Source organism: Palaemon carinicauda, chromosome 13 (assembly GCF_036898095.1).
Source record: "Palaemon carinicauda isolate YSFRI2023 chromosome 13, ASM3689809v2, whole genome shotgun sequence".
NCBI classification, from domain to species: domain Eukaryota; kingdom Metazoa; phylum Arthropoda; class Malacostraca; order Decapoda; family Palaemonidae; genus Palaemon; species Palaemon carinicauda.
The window spans coordinates 23,094,615-23,113,123 of NC_090737.1; the positions used below are offsets into that span (position 1 = coordinate 23,094,615).

The 18,509-nt window shown below is 40.7% G+C and overlaps 1 protein-coding gene across 3 annotated transcripts in view; it reads right to left on the minus strand.

Moving 5' to 3' along the window:
- Positions 1-1,308: 1,308 nt before the first annotated feature.
- Positions 1,309-18,509, minus strand: part of LOC137652215 (cytochrome P450 3A24-like) — a 90,041-nt gene continuing 72,840 nt past the window's right edge. For 2 of the 3 annotated variants that reach the window (XM_068385439.1, XM_068385438.1), the window contains exons 7-10: positions 16,816-17,037; positions 16,036-16,156; positions 14,979-15,109; positions 4,619-7,755 (exon numbers count right to left, since the gene is read on the minus strand). In XM_068385439.1, coding sequence (XP_068241540.1) covers positions 7,589-7,755; positions 14,979-15,109; positions 16,036-16,156; positions 16,816-17,037 — 641 coding nt within the window. In that variant the 3' untranslated portion in view covers positions 4,619-7,588. Of the gene's footprint in view, positions 4,072-4,618; positions 7,756-14,978; positions 15,110-16,035; positions 16,157-16,815; positions 17,038-18,509 lie in introns of those variants that run through there. The other variant, XR_011046221.1, reaches the window with a different exon arrangement.

An 18,509-nucleotide genomic window follows, 5' to 3' on the forward strand; every position in this document is an offset into this window, starting at 1 on the left:
TCCATCAAGGACGCAAGCTTGGACTGCATGTCCTGCAGCAACACCCATTTAGGGTCTACGGCAGCAGGTGCGGCAACAGACGGGGTGAGCGACTGAGGCGGCACCGCTTTGCCTCTCTTAGGCGGCGAGCAGTCATCAGATGACGGCAACGAGTCCGAACTGACCCAGTGGCTACAACCGGGACGTTGGACTTGTCCTGAAGAGACCGACTTACGCTTCAAAGGTCGTGAGACCTTGGTCCAAGGTTTCTTACGAGAAACACCTTCGGACGACGAGGTAAAAATGGGCTCTCTCGTCTTACGTTGGTAGGGGCGATCTTGGGGAGATACGCCTGATACCATAGAGGGAACGTCTGTTCGCTGATCAAGGCCTCTCGAACCCATGAGTCGTACGACATTGCTTCTCCCCTGGGCTTGGGAGCTTGCAAGAGGTCCCGGACTAGGAGGACGACAGGCACGAACAGACGAACCCTCAAGCGCAACACTGTTCACAACACTTTGAGAAACACTAGGCACTTTAACACTTTCCGCCGCGGCACTTTGGCACTTTAGTTCCTTTACGTCCGCCATGAGTTGATTGCGGTCACTTGCAAGGGCCTCAACTCTCTCCCCCAAGGCATGGATAGCACGCATCATGTCTGCCATCGATGGTTCCTGAGTGCTAGGAGGGGGGTTAGGAACAACCACTACAGGGGAAGGATTAGGTTCAGGGGCATGTGGAGAGGAAAAATCTACCGACCTAGAAGAGCTTCTCCTTACCCTATCTCTCTCTAGTCTGCGTGTATACTTCTCAAATTCGATAAAATTGAATTCCGAAAGGCCCACGCATTCCTCACACCGATCTTCCAATTGACAGGTTTTACCCCGACAATTGGAACAAACAGTGTGAGGGTCGAGAGAAGCCTTTGGAAGACGCTTATGACAGTCCCTAGCATTACATTTTCTGAACTTGGGAACTTGTGAAAGGTCAGCCATTTTGAATTGGTCAAGGGAAAATTCCAAAAAACGATCTAAGTCATCAACAATTAATCCGATCCAAAAAAGAGTTCAAGGATTTATTTGAAGCAAAACACCTGTACTGCGAAAGCTCAAACCAAAATAAAGTACTTCACCAAAAATGATGGGAAAAACTCCAGGTTTCAACAGCGAGTAAATTACGTCTTGTCGACACGTCGACAGAGAAGAAAGTGGTATCTGGCCGACAGTTGGCGCTGGTGGGCACACCCGCAACCTGTATAGCGATCGCTGGCGAGTTTTTACTGTTTTTTGTCTGTCGAGCAACAGAGTTGCAGCTATTATATATTCACCGGCTAAGTTAAATATTTAAAATTACTGTTTTCTTAAAACTTTGAATAAGGATTTCAGATGAGTGCCTCGTTTAAGAAACCTAAGTTTCTGAGCATAATAGAATATCATACTGTCTGAGGGCAAATGTAAGGTCTCTAATATTACCATGCAGTCCATGATTATTATTATTACTATTACTAGCTAAGGTACAACCCTAGTTGGAAAAGCAGGATACTATAAGCCCAAGGAGTCCAACAAGGAAATAACCGAGTTAAGTTAGGAAACAAAAAGAAACTACAAGAGAAGTAATGAACAACTGAAATAAAATATTTTATAAACAGTAACAATGTTAAAATAAATATTTCATATATATACTATAAAAACTATGATGAACAATTAAAATATTTTATGAACAGTAACAATATTAAAATAGATATTTTATACATAAACTACAAAAAAAAAAAAAAAAAAAAAAAAACAAGAGGAAGAGAAATAACATAAAATATTGTGCCCCAGTGTAACATAAAGCAATAAATCAGACGACAGTGGCATAAGAGAATCTCATACTATCTGGAGGAAACTGTAATGTCTCTCATATTGCCATGCAGTCCATGAATATTGCAATATTTTAGTCAACACTGGCGAAGTCTAAGACATACTGGACCCAAATTTTGTTCAATATCTCCACACGGAATAAGAATTAAAATAAAGTTTCATCATACTTGAAAACAAACTTAAAAATAATGATAACAAAAATTATATGTACATGAATATATATAAAGCGACTCGTCCAACTCATAGACTAAAGACAAAATGTCGGATGAAATTGGTCAACATGGTGGGGCAGACACACCACACAAGGCTAGGTACCCTTCTGGATAGCCACTTCAACTGAAGGGATGAGAGTACTGTAACGATAGTTTTGAAAATGAATACAAGAGAGAACGATAAAGAAACAGACAGGGAGAAGGCAAACTCTTGATAAATCACCAGGCATCCATGGCCCTTCTATTAAGCCAGGAAATAAATTTGATTGCATTCAGAGTTAATCGTAAACAGAGGTACTAATTTATATAAAATACCATATATAATCTAAGGAGAGCTTGAAGCTTAATTACCTCAACTTTTGATAGACACACCCATTTCCTATTTACATCTTGCAGTGGTCGATAGTGTTTGCTCCAGTTGATGAGAGTTATAACACTAGGACACTGATCAGGTGATGTTGATTGTGCAACCAATTTTAACGAATTCTGTGGCAATTCTTTCATACTCCCTAGCTTCCTTATACTGCCCCTTCAATTAAGAAAGTAATTTCTTTGCATCGTGCCAAATTTTGTTCATGCTTTCACCACCTACAAAGTCACAGTTTGTTTCTCTGCTTGCGTTGGTACCTTTTAGTGCATCAAAGGACTTGCCATTATTCAAGGTTCCCAGGGCTAATGATCTCAGCTTATCCTGTTACCCATGGAAGGAATATTCCATCCACTTGCTGTTGCTGTGGCTGTGGCTGCCTCTCTTACCACCACCGTCAGGCTGCTGATCTTTCTCCCTCCACATACTCAGTCTGGATCCTTGGCTACCAGCACATCACTCAGCACTGACTAGTGTAAGTCTGCAAATGCTGCCTTTCTGGAATACTTGAAATAAAGGCTTTGTCATGCATATCAACATGAACAATCAGCTTTGGTTAGCTATCACACCTGTGGATGTTTTGCAGCTGACTAAATTTTCCTCATGTGGCACCAACTGCTGTTTCTCTTGTGTTTGACATATATCATCTTCCTTGTGTGACTTTGAATCTTTTAAGCATAGAGCATCTTTCACCTCCAGAGCTAACCATCAGGGATACGGCCAGTAAAAAACTGGTGGCACAAATTGTTTCTTTGGTCCTCCAACCCCCATAGAAATGATTAAACAAAGAAGCACTGTTACATCTCACAAAGGACAGTTTTTTTTTCCTATTGTTTGAATTTTCCCAACAGATCTGTGAGAATTATGTTTTCTAGAAAGAAATGTATGCTAGAGACAAACCATCAATGGAGTTATTGTTTACACCCAGCTTTATGTTGAAGACAAACTCCCAGCAAAAAGGCCATATCTACAGACCCCATAACCTTCCCCTTTCCCACTGTATCCTCCACTATATTTCATATGCAAATATATGGCCCTTTCAATACCCATTTGCTTGGATTACAGTAACAATTAAATGTATTTCTATGTTTTAGGACCAGAAGATACAATGGGGAGTGTATGGAGGAACAAAAAGAATAATGAATTGATGGTAGCCTACTCAACATATGTCTGTCACAAACCCATATAAAACTTCTTCAAGCTAGCTAATAGACATACAATATGCTGATGATGGTAACCTTTTAGCCCATGCCCCATTTACAGTGTAACACATCTTGAACTATATATCTTTAAAATACCAGTTACTTAGCTTGTATATGAATACAATACATGAAAACAGAAGTCATACTGTAGCAAACCAACCAAAATCAGAATATGCCCAACTCTACCATTTATGATACACACACATCTCAGTTGTGCTGTTTTTCAAATATCCTAATAGCATTGTTATCTCCACCATGGTTTTGACAAGCTGAGGATCAAGGCATTCCAAAAGAAAACTTAATACTAACCACTGAAGTCTGAGTAATTAAAGCACTATGCATCTCTTATGTACTTTATGTTCTTACAGCTTGGACTTTCTATAGCAACACCATCTGAAGCAATTGGAACATTTTCCTAATTCCTGTTTGTAGAAAATTCTGGACTTCACCTAAAAAGAACAGATTAGAAGTCATAATACATACTCAACACACATCTAGAAAAATAGCCACCAAAGACCTGTAAGCACAATGCAGAGCCCCAAAAACCAAGCAAAAATGGCCTTGAAAAGGCAAAATTCAAGCCTAGGTATCCAAGCTAGCGACCATATTATCTGGAGAATGGGTATTAACAATGGGGTAACTGCTCTGGAGGAAGATTCCATAGCAGCAACATGCCAAAAAGCTGTCTACAAACCAAAACCCTCATTATTATCATCATTATTATCATTACAAGCTAAGCTACAACCCTAGTTGGAAAAGCAAGATGCTATAAGCCCAAGGGCTCCAATAGGGAAATAAGAGCCCAGTGAGGAAATGAAATATAAAAATAAACAAACAATATGAGAAATAATGAACAATTAAAATAAAATATTTTAAAAACAGTAACATCAAAACAAATATTTCATACAAACTATAAAAAGACTTGTCAGCCTGTTCAACATAAAAACATTTCCTGCAAGTTTGAACTTTTGAAGTTCTACCGATTCAACTACCCGATAAGGAAGATCATTTCACAACATGGTCACAGCTCACATACTCAATGTGACAAGGTATGAGAGGCCAGAATTGGCATGGCAAGCCATACCAATGCGCTCAGATGGTGGGGACAGTAGCATTACATCTAAAAACTCATCAACTATTGGGGAATATTGAATGCTGTTAGATTAGCTGACTAAGTTTTACCTTATACAGTATTCTTCTTCACGCTTCTATCGCCTTTCATCCAGGTAGACTACAGTAAAACAGGATTAATAGTTCCTATTCCCAACATAATTCTTAAACATGTTCATGCTTCAAGACAGAAGATACTTTATTGAGTTCAGATGCCTTGGTTTTTATAATCTAACGAGTTAATCTTGAATTAGAAATGCCCAATAAATGCTAAAATCCTTGGTTCTTTCTGGCCACCAAGTGTTCTCCCAATTCATAAAGATATATGGAAACACTGTGTGTATTAAACATCTTGGTCCTCCCACTTAAATTGTGAATTGTTCACATATATGACTAAAGGGATAGGTTTTTTATTCAAAGCTATCGCCCATACAGCGACTTTCATCCTCCCAGCCAAAATATTCTCTCATTCTCACTTCACAGAAAGTAAAGAAGATGAAATATGGGTACCTAATGGTTAAGGTGACACATGCACTTCAGGAATACTATTTTCCTTCTTTCGGTCAGACAAAAGACAGTTGACTTTAGGGGTATTTGAGACTAAGAATCAGGGCAAATAATTGAATGATTAACGAGTTTGTAATATTTTCAATTCAGATACCTTAGGGTACCACTCTTGGCAGTAGAAAGTCTTCGAAGAATGTAATTGAAGGAAAAATACCTGCTGCTCCCTACAAATCAATGAAAAAATTATATTGTACTCCAGGCTGTAAAAATCTGTGGCTTCTAAGGAGAGAAAATCAACATATTATACTAGGTTCTATTAATAAAAAAAAATCTTCATAACTTCACGTGTTAATATTTTCCTCATTCATTTATGATTGTTGAAAGCCAAGACATGAAAATATGCCCCTTAAACATTAAAATTGTTCTTAATGCGGCTTCCTCTAACATTCTCTCTCGTGCCATCCTTTCATCCTTATAAGGTAATCACAATGTAAGAAATGATGCAGTGAGTTCCTAGTTCATATTTCTTCTTTTGATATCCTTTATTATAAAGCCTCTCTACTTCTCTCCTGGTTTCTTGCATTTAACGCTATCATGCTTTTACACATAAGCACAATATAACTACATCACCTGAGAAAATCTTGTTCTTAATGCGGCTTCCTCTAACATTCTCTCTCGTGCCATCCTTTCTTCCTTATAAGGTAATCACAATGTAAGAAATGATGCAGTGAGTTCCTAGTTCATATTTCTTCTTTTAATATCCTTTATTATAAAGCCTCTCTACTTCTCTCCTGGTTTCTTGCATTTAACGCTATCATGCTTTTACACATAAGCACAATATAACTACATCACCTGAGAAAATTTTGTAAAACTCAAAACACAAGCCAAAAGGGGAAGTGAACTGAGGAAAACGCAACATTTTTTGCAATTCCAATATGGCTAATATCCAAAAAAACTGGTTGCAAAACTTTAACATAAATCATAATTCTAGGAGCGTTTAGCTTAAATTTCCTGGCTATGGTTGCTAATCACGAATATGAATAAATCACCCTACCAATGGGATGTTATAAATCCAGCATACATATACTTATACTTTTTTTTATCTAAAAAAGGTCATGAATGATGACATTGATTGAGAGAGAAAGTTGCCAGATTTGGAAAATTAATGAGCTATAACCACTGATGATGATGAAAGAGCAATAATAAATGAGCAAGACACTGAATTCACTCTATTACCTTGTTACTTGAAACTCCATAACCTCAATCTATCTTATATTATAAATTGCTGTACTAGCAAAGTAACATTCATTTGCCATATTAAAATATATAACATATATCCTTGACATATCTGCTAGTTAATTTAAACTATAAATCTGCTGATAAATTAAATCCAACTCAAAAACCACAGATTTTTAGAACGTTTAGACTTTTAAGAGCATATACTTTTTGGCAGTCAGCACTTTTATAGAAAAAACCCTACTATTGGCAGTCTGCACTTAAAAAAAAAAAAAAAAAATTCTATTGGTAGTCTGCTTATTTATATATATATAAAATAGACTTGATTTCAACAAATAAAAAAAATGCTTTTATAATAGACTAAGCATAAATTTTTTTTTACAGAATAAGAAATCAAGCAATTAGTATCAGAGTTCTTATTTCAGATGTAAGAGGGTATCATCCTTTTAAATAAATTATTTGCTGCCAATTATCATTACATAAGGTTCTGTCTAATTACAGCACCATAACCTTGTAACAAACTTCAAAACAACTTGTCTAACCAACAATCATTTGTACATTTTGAATATATGTATGTAGCATTTATCTTATACTGTACTCAAAAAACTATCATACTTCTAACAGTATTTAACATTCTGCGCAAAACACTAGAGTCTGTCACAATGCTAATTTTGACACTGCAACGTACTCAGTAGTGCATGTAATCAGTATAAAATTTCTTCATTTGTAAGTAAAACAAAATCTAGTTTCATTAATGTCTACTATATAATCTGGAAAATCAAAATAATTTCTTTACTAAGCTAAGATACTTCATACTTACCCTTTCTATCAATAAGAAGTTATCATAGACATGTCTATTTTCATATGTTAAAAGTTTTGGGAAGGCAAAGACGTACTTTTACCCAAAATAACATGTGCATGAATTACCTCTAATGCATAAATATTCATAGTCACTTCTCACTCATTTATCGAAATTATTGCTTGACTTAAGGTAAAACATACTTACAACATATATCTTCTATGTGATCTGATACGCATACCATCTATCGTAAACACTTCTTCCCTGGTGCATAACTATATCCTGGATAAGTGGTGTGTAAAGACAACAATAATTCAAGTCCTCTTTGCCAATCTTACCCATACACCATCTTGTGCTTTTAAGAGTCCACTTCTTTTCTCAATAACTATTGGTACCTGAGTTTTCTTGCTTGGTATGAATGCAAAATCTTGGAGCAAATACACCGCTGCTACCTTTGCCTCCATCAATGCAAAACGCATACCTGTAAAACATATAACATTACTGGAACACTGCCATACAATTTTGTATTGAGATAAGAAACATGATAACTTTAAATTGTAAAATCTAAAAAAAAAAAACACTGCACAATTTGTCATAAACTTAGCTTATACTATGGTCAATAAGCATGAATGTACTGTATACAATTAGCAAGCAGGAACTACTACCCTATGGACAAATAAGTTCACTTACAATTTGTTAAGAACCTAAAAATTTCTAAAACTACTTTTTATGTAGGATAGCTCTAGAAATTATGAATGAATCTGTACTTGATCAGAAAAAAAGAGAGAGAAACCTCAATTAGCATAGTCTTCTCTGGATTCTTCCTTGCACTATTTAATTCCATTTAATGTTCAGCTGAACAAACCTCCTTATAAGAACAGGCAACACAGGTTCCTCGCCCAGAAATAGATTTTTCCTTCGTCAAAATCCCTTTTATAAGAACAGTAAGCAGTCACATTCTTGAAAATGATTATTTAATTTACAATATTCTAGCACAAGAATCTGAATCACAAACAAAAATTACTAACATATCCAGAACACTTCTATCACTAATAACCTAAATCACAAAAACCACCAAATATGGAGGCGGGACACATTAATATCTAACTGAGGTTGACACAAAGACTGAAAAGACAAAGGGGTTGCGGCGCACCCAAGCACAGGTTATTTCCATTAACTAGCAGATTATCTCAATACTAAACTAGAGGCCTAAGCCTATTGAAAGGAAAGGAAATGGAAAATTTTTACTTTTAGGGTATACGTTAATATAAAACCAGGCTTCCACAGATAAAATATGAACATCAGGAGATTATAAAAAATAAACATAACACATTCTCCCGGTAAATATTCATGTTGCAACTCAACAAAATCCATAATTGGGTAGTGCGCAAACATAGTTACAGACAAGGTTTTATTAATAAACAAAATTAAATCTTTACTATAAAAAAAAAAAAAAAAAAAAAAAAAAAAAACTTTTTGTCGGCTACTTTAGGTAAGAAAGTGCACCCCCACGAGTCTAACCTTTGCTTAGTATCAAAATCTTTATGGCTTAAAAAGAACAGCTCTTATAAATCTTGAAATACTAATTACAGCTTAAAAATAGGTCTATAAAGTACTAACAAGTATGAATATAAACCAAATCACCTCTAAGAGCAAACTTAGTATTGATAAATGCTTGACGAAACAATCAAAATACATTAAAGGGAACACATTGATAAACTTAGACAATTAAAAATGACAAATTCGTAGATAATTTGTATTTTTCCTAACCATGCAAACCTTAGCTATTTAATATGGGTATTACTTTTGGCGTAGCTGAAATGACGAGCCATTAGAATTTTAACGAGGGTTTACTACCCCCTCGCTAGTTAGCGAGGGGGTAGGGAGGGGTAGCTAGCTATCCCCCCCTCACACACCTGTGACTAGCTCACTTTGCTTAGAGGTAGGACTTCCCGGGGGACAGGGCTCACTTCCGACTGAGGGCAGGTAAGTTCATAACTTCGTATGAGTAGAGAAAGTTCCAGCGAAGAGGAAATGTCCATTTCTTTGAGCCTGAAGGCAAGACTTAAGGCTGAGCGATAGCCTTTCACTGCCGAGACTGAAAGGCGCATTTCTTCCCGCAAATACACGAGAAACTCCGCTATTGCTGGTATAGTGACCGAGTGGAGAGATACCCCTTCCACAACACCAACCACAGAAGACTCTCCACTTTGCCTGGTAGACCCCTGCGGATGACTTTCGCAGGTGTCGAGACATCCTTTCAGCAACTTGTTGCGAAAAGCCTCTCTCTGTGAGGAGACGCTGGATAGTCCCCAGGCGTGAAGCCGCAGCGATGCTATGGCTTTGTGGAAGATGTTGGCATGTGGTTGTCTGAGTAGTTCGTGTCGAGGAGGAAGTTCTCTCGGGAGTTCCGTCAGGAGCTGCAGAAGGTCCGGGAACCACTCTGCGTGATGCCATAACGGAGCTATCAAGGTCATCGAAAGGTTGACAGATATTCTGGTCTTGTTGGGTACCCTTCTCATCAGATAGAACGGGGGAAAGGCGTAAACGTCGATGTTGTCCCACTGTTGTTGGAAGGCATCTTGCCAGAGTGCCTTGGGGTCCGGGACTGGGGAGCAGTACAGAGGAAGCTTGAAATTCAAAGCTGTCACGAACAGATCCACCATCGGGGAACCCCACAAAGTCAGGACTTTGTTGGCTACTAGACGATCCAAAGACCATTCGGTACTCACTATCTGAGATGCCCTGCTCAGACTGTCGGCGAGCACATTCCTCTTGCCTGGAATGAAGCGAGCTGATAGTGGAATCGAGTGGACTTCGGTCCATCTCAGTATCTCTAATGCAAGATGGGATAGCTGCTCTGAAAAGGTACCTCCCTGCTTGTTGATGTAAGCCACTACCGTGGTGTTGTCGCTCATCACCACCACGGAGTGACCCGCCAGGTATTGTTGGAACTGTTGAAGTGCCAGGTATACGGCCTTCATTTCTAGCAGGTTTATGTGGAGGCACTTTTCTGATTCTGACCAAAGGCCTGAGGTTCTGTGGTTCAGAACATGGGGCCCCCACCTTTTTTTTGAGGCGTCCGAGAACAGCATCAAATCCGGGGGAGGACGAGAAGATCCACTCCCTTTCGTAAGTTCTCGTCCGTCACCCACCACTGAAGGTCCGTCCGTTCCGCAGGACCCATAGGGACCATGACGTCCAGGGAATCATGTCCTTGATTCCACCGGGACTTTAGTCGCCATTGCAGGGATCTCATCCTGAGGCGACCATTTGGAACTAGACGGGCCAGTGAAGAAAGGTGACCGAGGAGACATAACCACGATTGGGCTGGGAGTTCTTCTCGTCTGAGGAAAGGATTTGCGACCCTCCTCAGCCTTGCTATCCTGTCGTCTGATGGGAAGGCTTTGTGGAGATTGGTGTCCAAGATCATGCCTAGATATACCAGTCGCTGAGTTGGAAGCAGAGAAGACTTCTCGTGATTTACCATGATCCCTAGATCTTGGCAAAGTCCCAGAAGCTTGTCTCGGTGTCAAAGAAGGGTCGACTCCGAGTCTGCCAGGATCAGCCAGTCGTCCAGATAACGGAGGAGACGGATGCCGATCCTTTGTGCCCACGAAGAAATCAGGGTGAACACTCTGGTAAATACCTGAGGTGCTGTGGAGAGACCGAAGCACAGCACCTTGAACTGGTAAGTCTTGTTGTCTAGGCTGAATCTTAAGTACTTCCTTGAAGACGGATGGATTGGGATCTGGAAGTACGCGTCCTTCAGGTCCAGTGTACACATGAAGTCTTGTGGTCTCACCGCAAGTCTGACCGTGTCCGCCGTCTCCATGCTGAACGGGAACCTGTTCAGGGCTGAGAAGTCGATGACTGGTCTCCAGCCTCCAGACGCCTTCTTTACAATAAAGTGTCGACTGAAGAAGCCTGGGGAACCGTCGACGACCTCCTGGAGAGCGCCCTTCTCTAACATGGTTTCGAGTTCTGCCCGAAGGGCTTGCCCCCTCGCCGATCCCATGGCAAAGGAGCTCAACGACACTGGATCCGCTGTCAGGGGAGGTAGAGATGTTATGAACGGGACACGATATCCCGGACTGATTACGGAAATCGTCCAGGAATCGGCCCAGAGTTGCTGCCACCTGTCTGCGCAACTTTGAAGGCATCCCCCCACTGGTGAACATGCAGGGGGATTGCCAATCCTAGTGTTTGCGGCCTCGGCACCTCCCTCTAGGATTCTTGCCTCCCCTGGAGGACTTTTTGCCTTTCTTGTCCTTAACGGGAAAGGGCTTCGACACCGTTGTCTTTGCTGCCACAGCCGGTTTCGTCGTCTTGGACGGGCGAGGTTGTTGAGGTGCCGGAGGTTTATAGGGCTTCGATGTAAGAGCCCTATGAAGGAGGGAGTCCTGGTTGGACTTCCTCCATCTCTCGGCTGCCTGTTCCACGTCTTTAGGCTCAAAAAAATTCTTCCCCAAAATAGAAGAATGTCTGAGCCTGCTGACCTCGACGGTTGGGACCTTCGCGTGGAACTTCTCTGCCACCGCATCACGTCGTTTCAGGATCGAATTGGCCGACAAGTTCAAGACTTGGTGGGCCAGAAACTCAATGGTGCGGGTGCCCGAGAGGAGGAAGATCTCCAGGGCCTTCCTGGTGCTCTCCTTAGACAGGTCTTTGGATCGCAACAGGATGCCAAGAGACCCCAGCCAGATGTCCAACCATGAAGTAGCCTGCATGGCACACTTTGCAACCTTCTCCTGGCTTAGGATCTCTATCGCCGAGAAAGTCACTTGCCGGCTAGTGTCTTTCAAGAGGGACTCCCTTGGTAAGCTCTTCTACAGAGTGGTGCAAGGGAAGAGCTAAACAAGACTCCTCCATGATCTCAAAGTACCTCCTCTGGTGGATACGAGGAGGAGGGAGGAGCTTGTTGCCAGCAGTGGAACGGCTGGAGGAGGCGAGCTCGGAGAGCTGGCCCTCAACCTTGTCCCTGGCACTCTTCACCCCTTGGGACCAGGGCAAAGCTGCACTGGCCTTAGCGGGCTTCTGAGTGCCAAAGACTCGGTCCAGGACCGTGTCCTTGCCCTCTCGAGGAGGAATCTCAGGATCAGGAAACCTGTTGAGATGCCTCATCAAGGTCAGAACCTGCCAGAAGGCATGCTCTGACTCCTGTGGCTCCCCTCCTGGAGAACTGGCAGCAAAGTCTCCCGTCCCCAAAGGCTCTTCTTGGGGGGACGCGTGGACGTTCTCTGCGGGTCTTGTTGGCTCTGGGCGAATTCTTGAAGATGACTTGGGGACTGTCTTGGAGTCCTTAGGTTCCCTCCTAGGAGGAATACAGGACTCCAACAACGACGTCTGAGGGCTCTTCTCCGCCCCTACCCGGGACGATTCTCCTGCGAGAGGCGGGGTTTCTCCCATTGGTGCGATGGAAGAACGCCTCACCTTGGAAGATTCCCCTGAGGACGGAAAATCCTCGTCCACAGGAGAGGGAGAGAAAGTCTGGAGGGGGAGGGAGCCTTCCTCAAGGATGTCCGAGGAGCCAGCTTGACCCTTGGAGAAGTTACCACGACTTCTACTCTTCTCTTCTTCTTCAGTGGGGTCGGAGCCGCCATTGATTTGAGGCCCATCTCAGCGAAGGCAGGTTTGACAGCCTGCACGACAGCTTTGATGAGGGACCCGAACCATGGTTGCTTACTGACAGCTGTGCTGTCAGAGACTCCCTCTGGAGGGAAGGGGATCAGGTGATCCTTCGGAGTATAAACGACAACTGGGCCTGCTTGAAAAGAAAGGGAAGAAGAAGGTTGGTTCCTGGACCTATCTGGAGACTTCCCTCCCTCCTGCGAGCGTGCTGGTCTGCGCTTGCGGGGGGGGGGGGGGGGGGACGACGACGACGTGAGGATGACGTTCCTGTAGGCTCGCGCGGTGGCTCGCGTTGCGCCTCTCTATGGGGTTCGCGTTGTCGCTCGCGTGATAGGATCTTGCCTGGTTCACGCGATAGGATCTTGCCTGGTTTGCGCGCGCGCGGAGATGATGGCGAGGGCGCGCAGTTGTGCACTGGCGAGGAGAAGATTGCTGGCGTACAGGAGAATGCTGGCGAGCAAGAGAGCGGTGGCGCGCAGGTGAGCGCTGGCGAGCAGGAGAGCGCTGGCGAACAGGAGAGCGCTGGCGTGTAGTCTCAGCTGCAGGAGGTCGCTGGGGTATTGTCTCTGAAGGTGAAGATCTATGGTGAGAAGACTTCACAGCAGGCGAGCGCTTGCGCGCAATTGCGCGCGATCGCGTAGGAGAACGTTGGCGTGCAGGGGATACCTGGCGCTTAAGGGACTTCCTCACAATGTGAGAAAGCCCCTTTTGCCCCGAAGGGACCGAAGCTCGTTGGATAACGGGTGCGTGGGTGCCCACAGTGCGTCAGCAGCCAGGAACGGAGATGGCAGGTCCGAAGGTCTGGCAGGCGAAGGAGATCATGAACGATCAGCAGAGAGGTCCAGGGATGCAACTGCAACGGTCGGTGCACGGCGGGGAGGATCCTCTGCGGGGGACTGCGAAGGTGAAGAACCGAAGAGGCGCCTCCTAACTCCCTTGTGGGGAGAAGGAAGGCGAGCCTTCCGTCTGATACGTCCTCTGGGGGCGGCAGGCAGACCATCATCAGTCCTCCGAAGAGGAGTTTCTGTCAGTGAACTCCCCCGAGGGGGAGAATCACCTGCAGGAGAGACCGTTGGACTTAGCTCCTCCCTCGAAGGATGTTCGGAGGTGGGAACTAAGCCTTCAGCTGCATCAGGAACCTAAGCAGGGGTTTGACCTAACTCGTCGGAAGCCCCTGCCACAACAACGTCGACAATAGACAGAGGATCAACCTCTGCTATTGCCGGCGACTGTTTGACAGCAGCCCCCAACCTGATTACGTCAAACAGGGCTTCCTTGGAGGGCGAACCCTTAAGCCCCAAGGAAGCCCAAAGCTGTAAAAAATCATCATTAGCAACATTATTATCAGAAACATCCTCCCCCGGGGGAGGAGGAGGAGCTGCATCGCTATGGGAGGCAACTCCCTCTCCCGAACCCCGAGGTTGGTCAACATAAGTACGGCCTACGCTACCACTCGACGGCCTCTCGGGAGAGACCGATCGAGTGGGAGCGTCGGCGGAGGTTCGGGCTACGGAAGAAGAGTCCTTGGAAATTTCCTTCTTCAAGAAAACCCTTGAAGGAGAAATATCCCGTTTGGACTTCTACTTCCGGCGCCAGGAAAACCTCTCCCACTGGGCGGTAGACCACTCCCTACACTCACTGCACACTTTATCTCTGTCACACTGTTGGCCCCTGCAAAAAGGACATAAGATGTGAGGGTCCGTTTCAACCGCCGACATATATGTACCACAAGGGCGGTCAGGTAATCCAGGACACTTCCGCACAGTAGAGGCCAACTTCCAAGCACACTGAAAAGAAAAAGCAAAACAAGATCAAAGGCTGTCAATAAGCGAGGGTGGGAGCAGACACGTCTGTTCATCACCCGAGCCAAAAGCAAAGTGAGCTGGTCACAGGTGTGTGAGGGGGGGGAGGGGTTGCTAGCTACCCCTCCCTACCCCTTTGCTAACTAGCGAGGGGGTAGTAAACCCTCGTTAAAATTCTAATGGCTCGTCATTTCAGCTACGCCGAAAGTAATACCCATATTAAATAGCGTGGTTTGTATTTCGGTTACGGAACAAAGCTAAATTATCTTACCTATACAATTTCGAGGGCCACTCCCAAATGGAAGATACACCATCTGTGATCGACTGACTTTATTTTCAGGAGAAAAACGCTCAGGATCAAACTTCTCTGGGTTTGGGTAATGCTGAGGATCTCGGTGAATACTTCATGAAAAAAGTAAGAAAACCACTGTTAATGAATATATTCACGAAGGAAGAAAAGTAAACTTTACAAGAAAATCAATAAATCTAGTACAGTGCAGTATAACCTTTTCTATCAGGTACTCTGATAATTCTCAATTATCAGTTGCACAACTGATTTGTTCAAAATTGAACAGAACTATAACATGATAAACAAAATTAATGTATAAAACATGAAACAAATATTTCACACGGGTAATGTAAAATTAAAGTAATAGCTATGCTTCTTTTAAAGAATTCCTTATTCTTCATCACGGAAGTCATTGTTTCATCACAGATACTTTATTAGGCACACTTTCTTTATTCTGCATACAGGTATTTCATGTGCAATAAGCACTCTGACCAAACTGCCTTATCATAAATTTTAAAATCAGCCAATATAACGCATGGCTCACAAAATGAGGGATAAAATATATCTACAGTGCAGTAAAAAAAGTTACTTAACACTAAAGCCACAGATTCAGAAGTAAAAGGTAATCAATGATATAAAAGCCTGACCAAGCCGATATAATGCGTGACTCACAAAATGAGGGCTAAAATAAATATACAGTGCAGTAAAACAAAAATTACTGGACACTAAAGCCACAGATTCAGAAGTAAAAGGTAATCTATGATATTCAAGCATGACCAAGCCCATATAAACCTCATAATTCCACCAATATTTGAAAAGAAAGAGAGAGAGAGAGAGAGAGAGAGAGAGAGAGAGAGAGAGAGAGAGAGAGAGAGAGAGAGAGAGAGAGAGAGAACCCATCTAGTTGGTCAATTTGAAATCAAAATCTATACATAGATGATCATAAACCCACATATAAAATCAATAGCTTATACAATGTCACAGCAATAAATAAATGAACAACAATTTATGTCAAAGGACTAACAACATACACACTTACCTATATATGGGAATGGTTACTTTTTGACCCTTGCAAAGAGTAAAGTCTGTACCAGGAAGAGTGAAATCTTTTGTTACTTTACGATCAACACGTGGTGCTGGTGGATATAAACGCAGAGTTTCTGAAAATACATAGAAGTATTCTGGTTATACTCAATGGTAAAAATATTCCCCAAAAGTATCAACAACTCAGGAATTCATACTGCATTCTATATTTGAACTTTATATAATACAGTACATACAAATACGAAGTACAATAAAGTAAAAACAAATACGAAGTATAACAGAAATAATATATTATGGACTTAGGAGTACAGTTCTGGAGGTATACACTATGTCCACGAGTTATAGTTAGCTGTGAAACAAGCTATATCTGCTTTAGTTGTAGATGGGGCTAAACAAGATCCATCATCTTCATTTAATCAAGATACTGTACAGTATCTTTAGTATCCCTTTAGGCATCACAGCTACTATATGATGTAATGAAAGGTAGTCTCCTAAAGTTGAGATTTTCATATTTAAAAATTATTTTTTTATTTCTATGAATGGGGATACTCCTATTAAAGGACTATTGTTTGTATAATTATGAAAAATACAATCTTAAAAAAATTTTGATATTTACTCCATTTTATATAATCACATTTGGTTAAGAAACTGTACTGTACTGATAATACACGAATTTGGTAGAAAACGGGTTTGTTTCTTTTATAATCACTAATAATTTACAGTTATACCACTGCATAATAATGATAATACTGTACGTAATTAAGCATTCTCTCACCTGCAAATACCATGTCAAGATAAGTCATTTCTTGAAGGGATTCGTATGTTATTTCTCCTTCATACCTCTCTAAAACAGTCTCAATTTCTTGCATGCATTTTTGCTGGATGTCAGGATGAAGTGCCAAGCAATATGATAAAAAGCTGAGAGTTGTTGCAGTGGTATCATACCCAGCAATGTAAAACAACACACACTGAGCTGTTATAACTAGCTCGGTTAACACTGAAAAATACGATACAAACCAAGTTATGATAAATATCATGGTCAGTTTTAAAATGTTCAATAATTTACAAACTATTATTTAAAGAGTAACTACTCCACTTTGTGAATTGTCAAAACCCATGTATCCTTAAAAATCAAAATTAACTTCATACAGGTCACCTCATGTCCTAAATTAAACTTTCTAACTGTATTTATGAAATTCTGAATACCTGTAGAGGAGCAAAATACAGCAAAATCTCAACTATACAAATTGCTACTTTATAAAAATTCTAGTTGGCTCCAATAATTTTTGTCTTTCTTGAGACCTCACAGCTTGTTATATATAATCATTCTTTTAATGATATAATAAAGCTTTATGACATTTTTTCATACAAACCCATTACTAATACAGAGCCCTCATTTACAGTTCAATTTTTTTCACATGGCTTTAATAGAACACTTATTCTTTGTTCTTGGTATCTAAAATATATAAGTTCCATATATGTTTTATATATACATAATAATGTACCTTCATCAAACAAAAATTTCAAGTCATTTGAGCAAAAGCTTTGAGATTTATAGGAAAAAATCATTATTTTTAAAAGAAATTTAGGTAGCAATTTCTAGACTAATATTACACCAATTGTATTGAAAATGATACTATAAAATCTACTTTATAAACTGAATAATTCTGTGTGACAGAATTTTAGTTTTCCTTTTCCTTTATTGAAACCCTAAGTATACAAATAAAATTAGTTTATGGGTGTCATGAGTTGCCAGCTGCCTCTCATTGTTGCCAGAGTTTTAGTTAGAATGTTCCAGCTTTGTAGTCTTTTTCATGTTCCCCTCTCTTATTGGATCTTTTTTTGTAGTTTTCTGCTTACTTCTTGTTCTTTCTTAGACCTTGGGTAACTTCGGCATTGCTATAAAGTTCACGAAGATGTTGTAAAAAGACAATGCAGTATACATACGAACTTTAAGTAAACAAACGCACGTACATCATGCTTCTCTTACGTCAGTGGAATCACTGGTCTTCTCATGGTCGTGGATCGTAGTTCACCTACCCTCTCCCAATAACTTCCATCTCTACCAGACGTACGAGATTTCAAAACATATTTGAAAATATTGCTGTATATATGCAAAAATAAACACGCAAAGACGCTGGAATAATATATGTTTGTATCTATGAAAGCTTAGTGGATTTGTATTGTATGAAACAGTCATTTTTTATACCTGTATTATATATATATATATATATATATATATATATATATATATATATATATATATATATATATATATATATATATATATATATATGTATATGTGTATATATATATATATATATATATATATATATATATATATATATATATATATATATATATATATATATATATATATATATATATATATATATATATATATGTATATATATATATATATATATATATATATATATATATATATATATATATATATATATATTATAT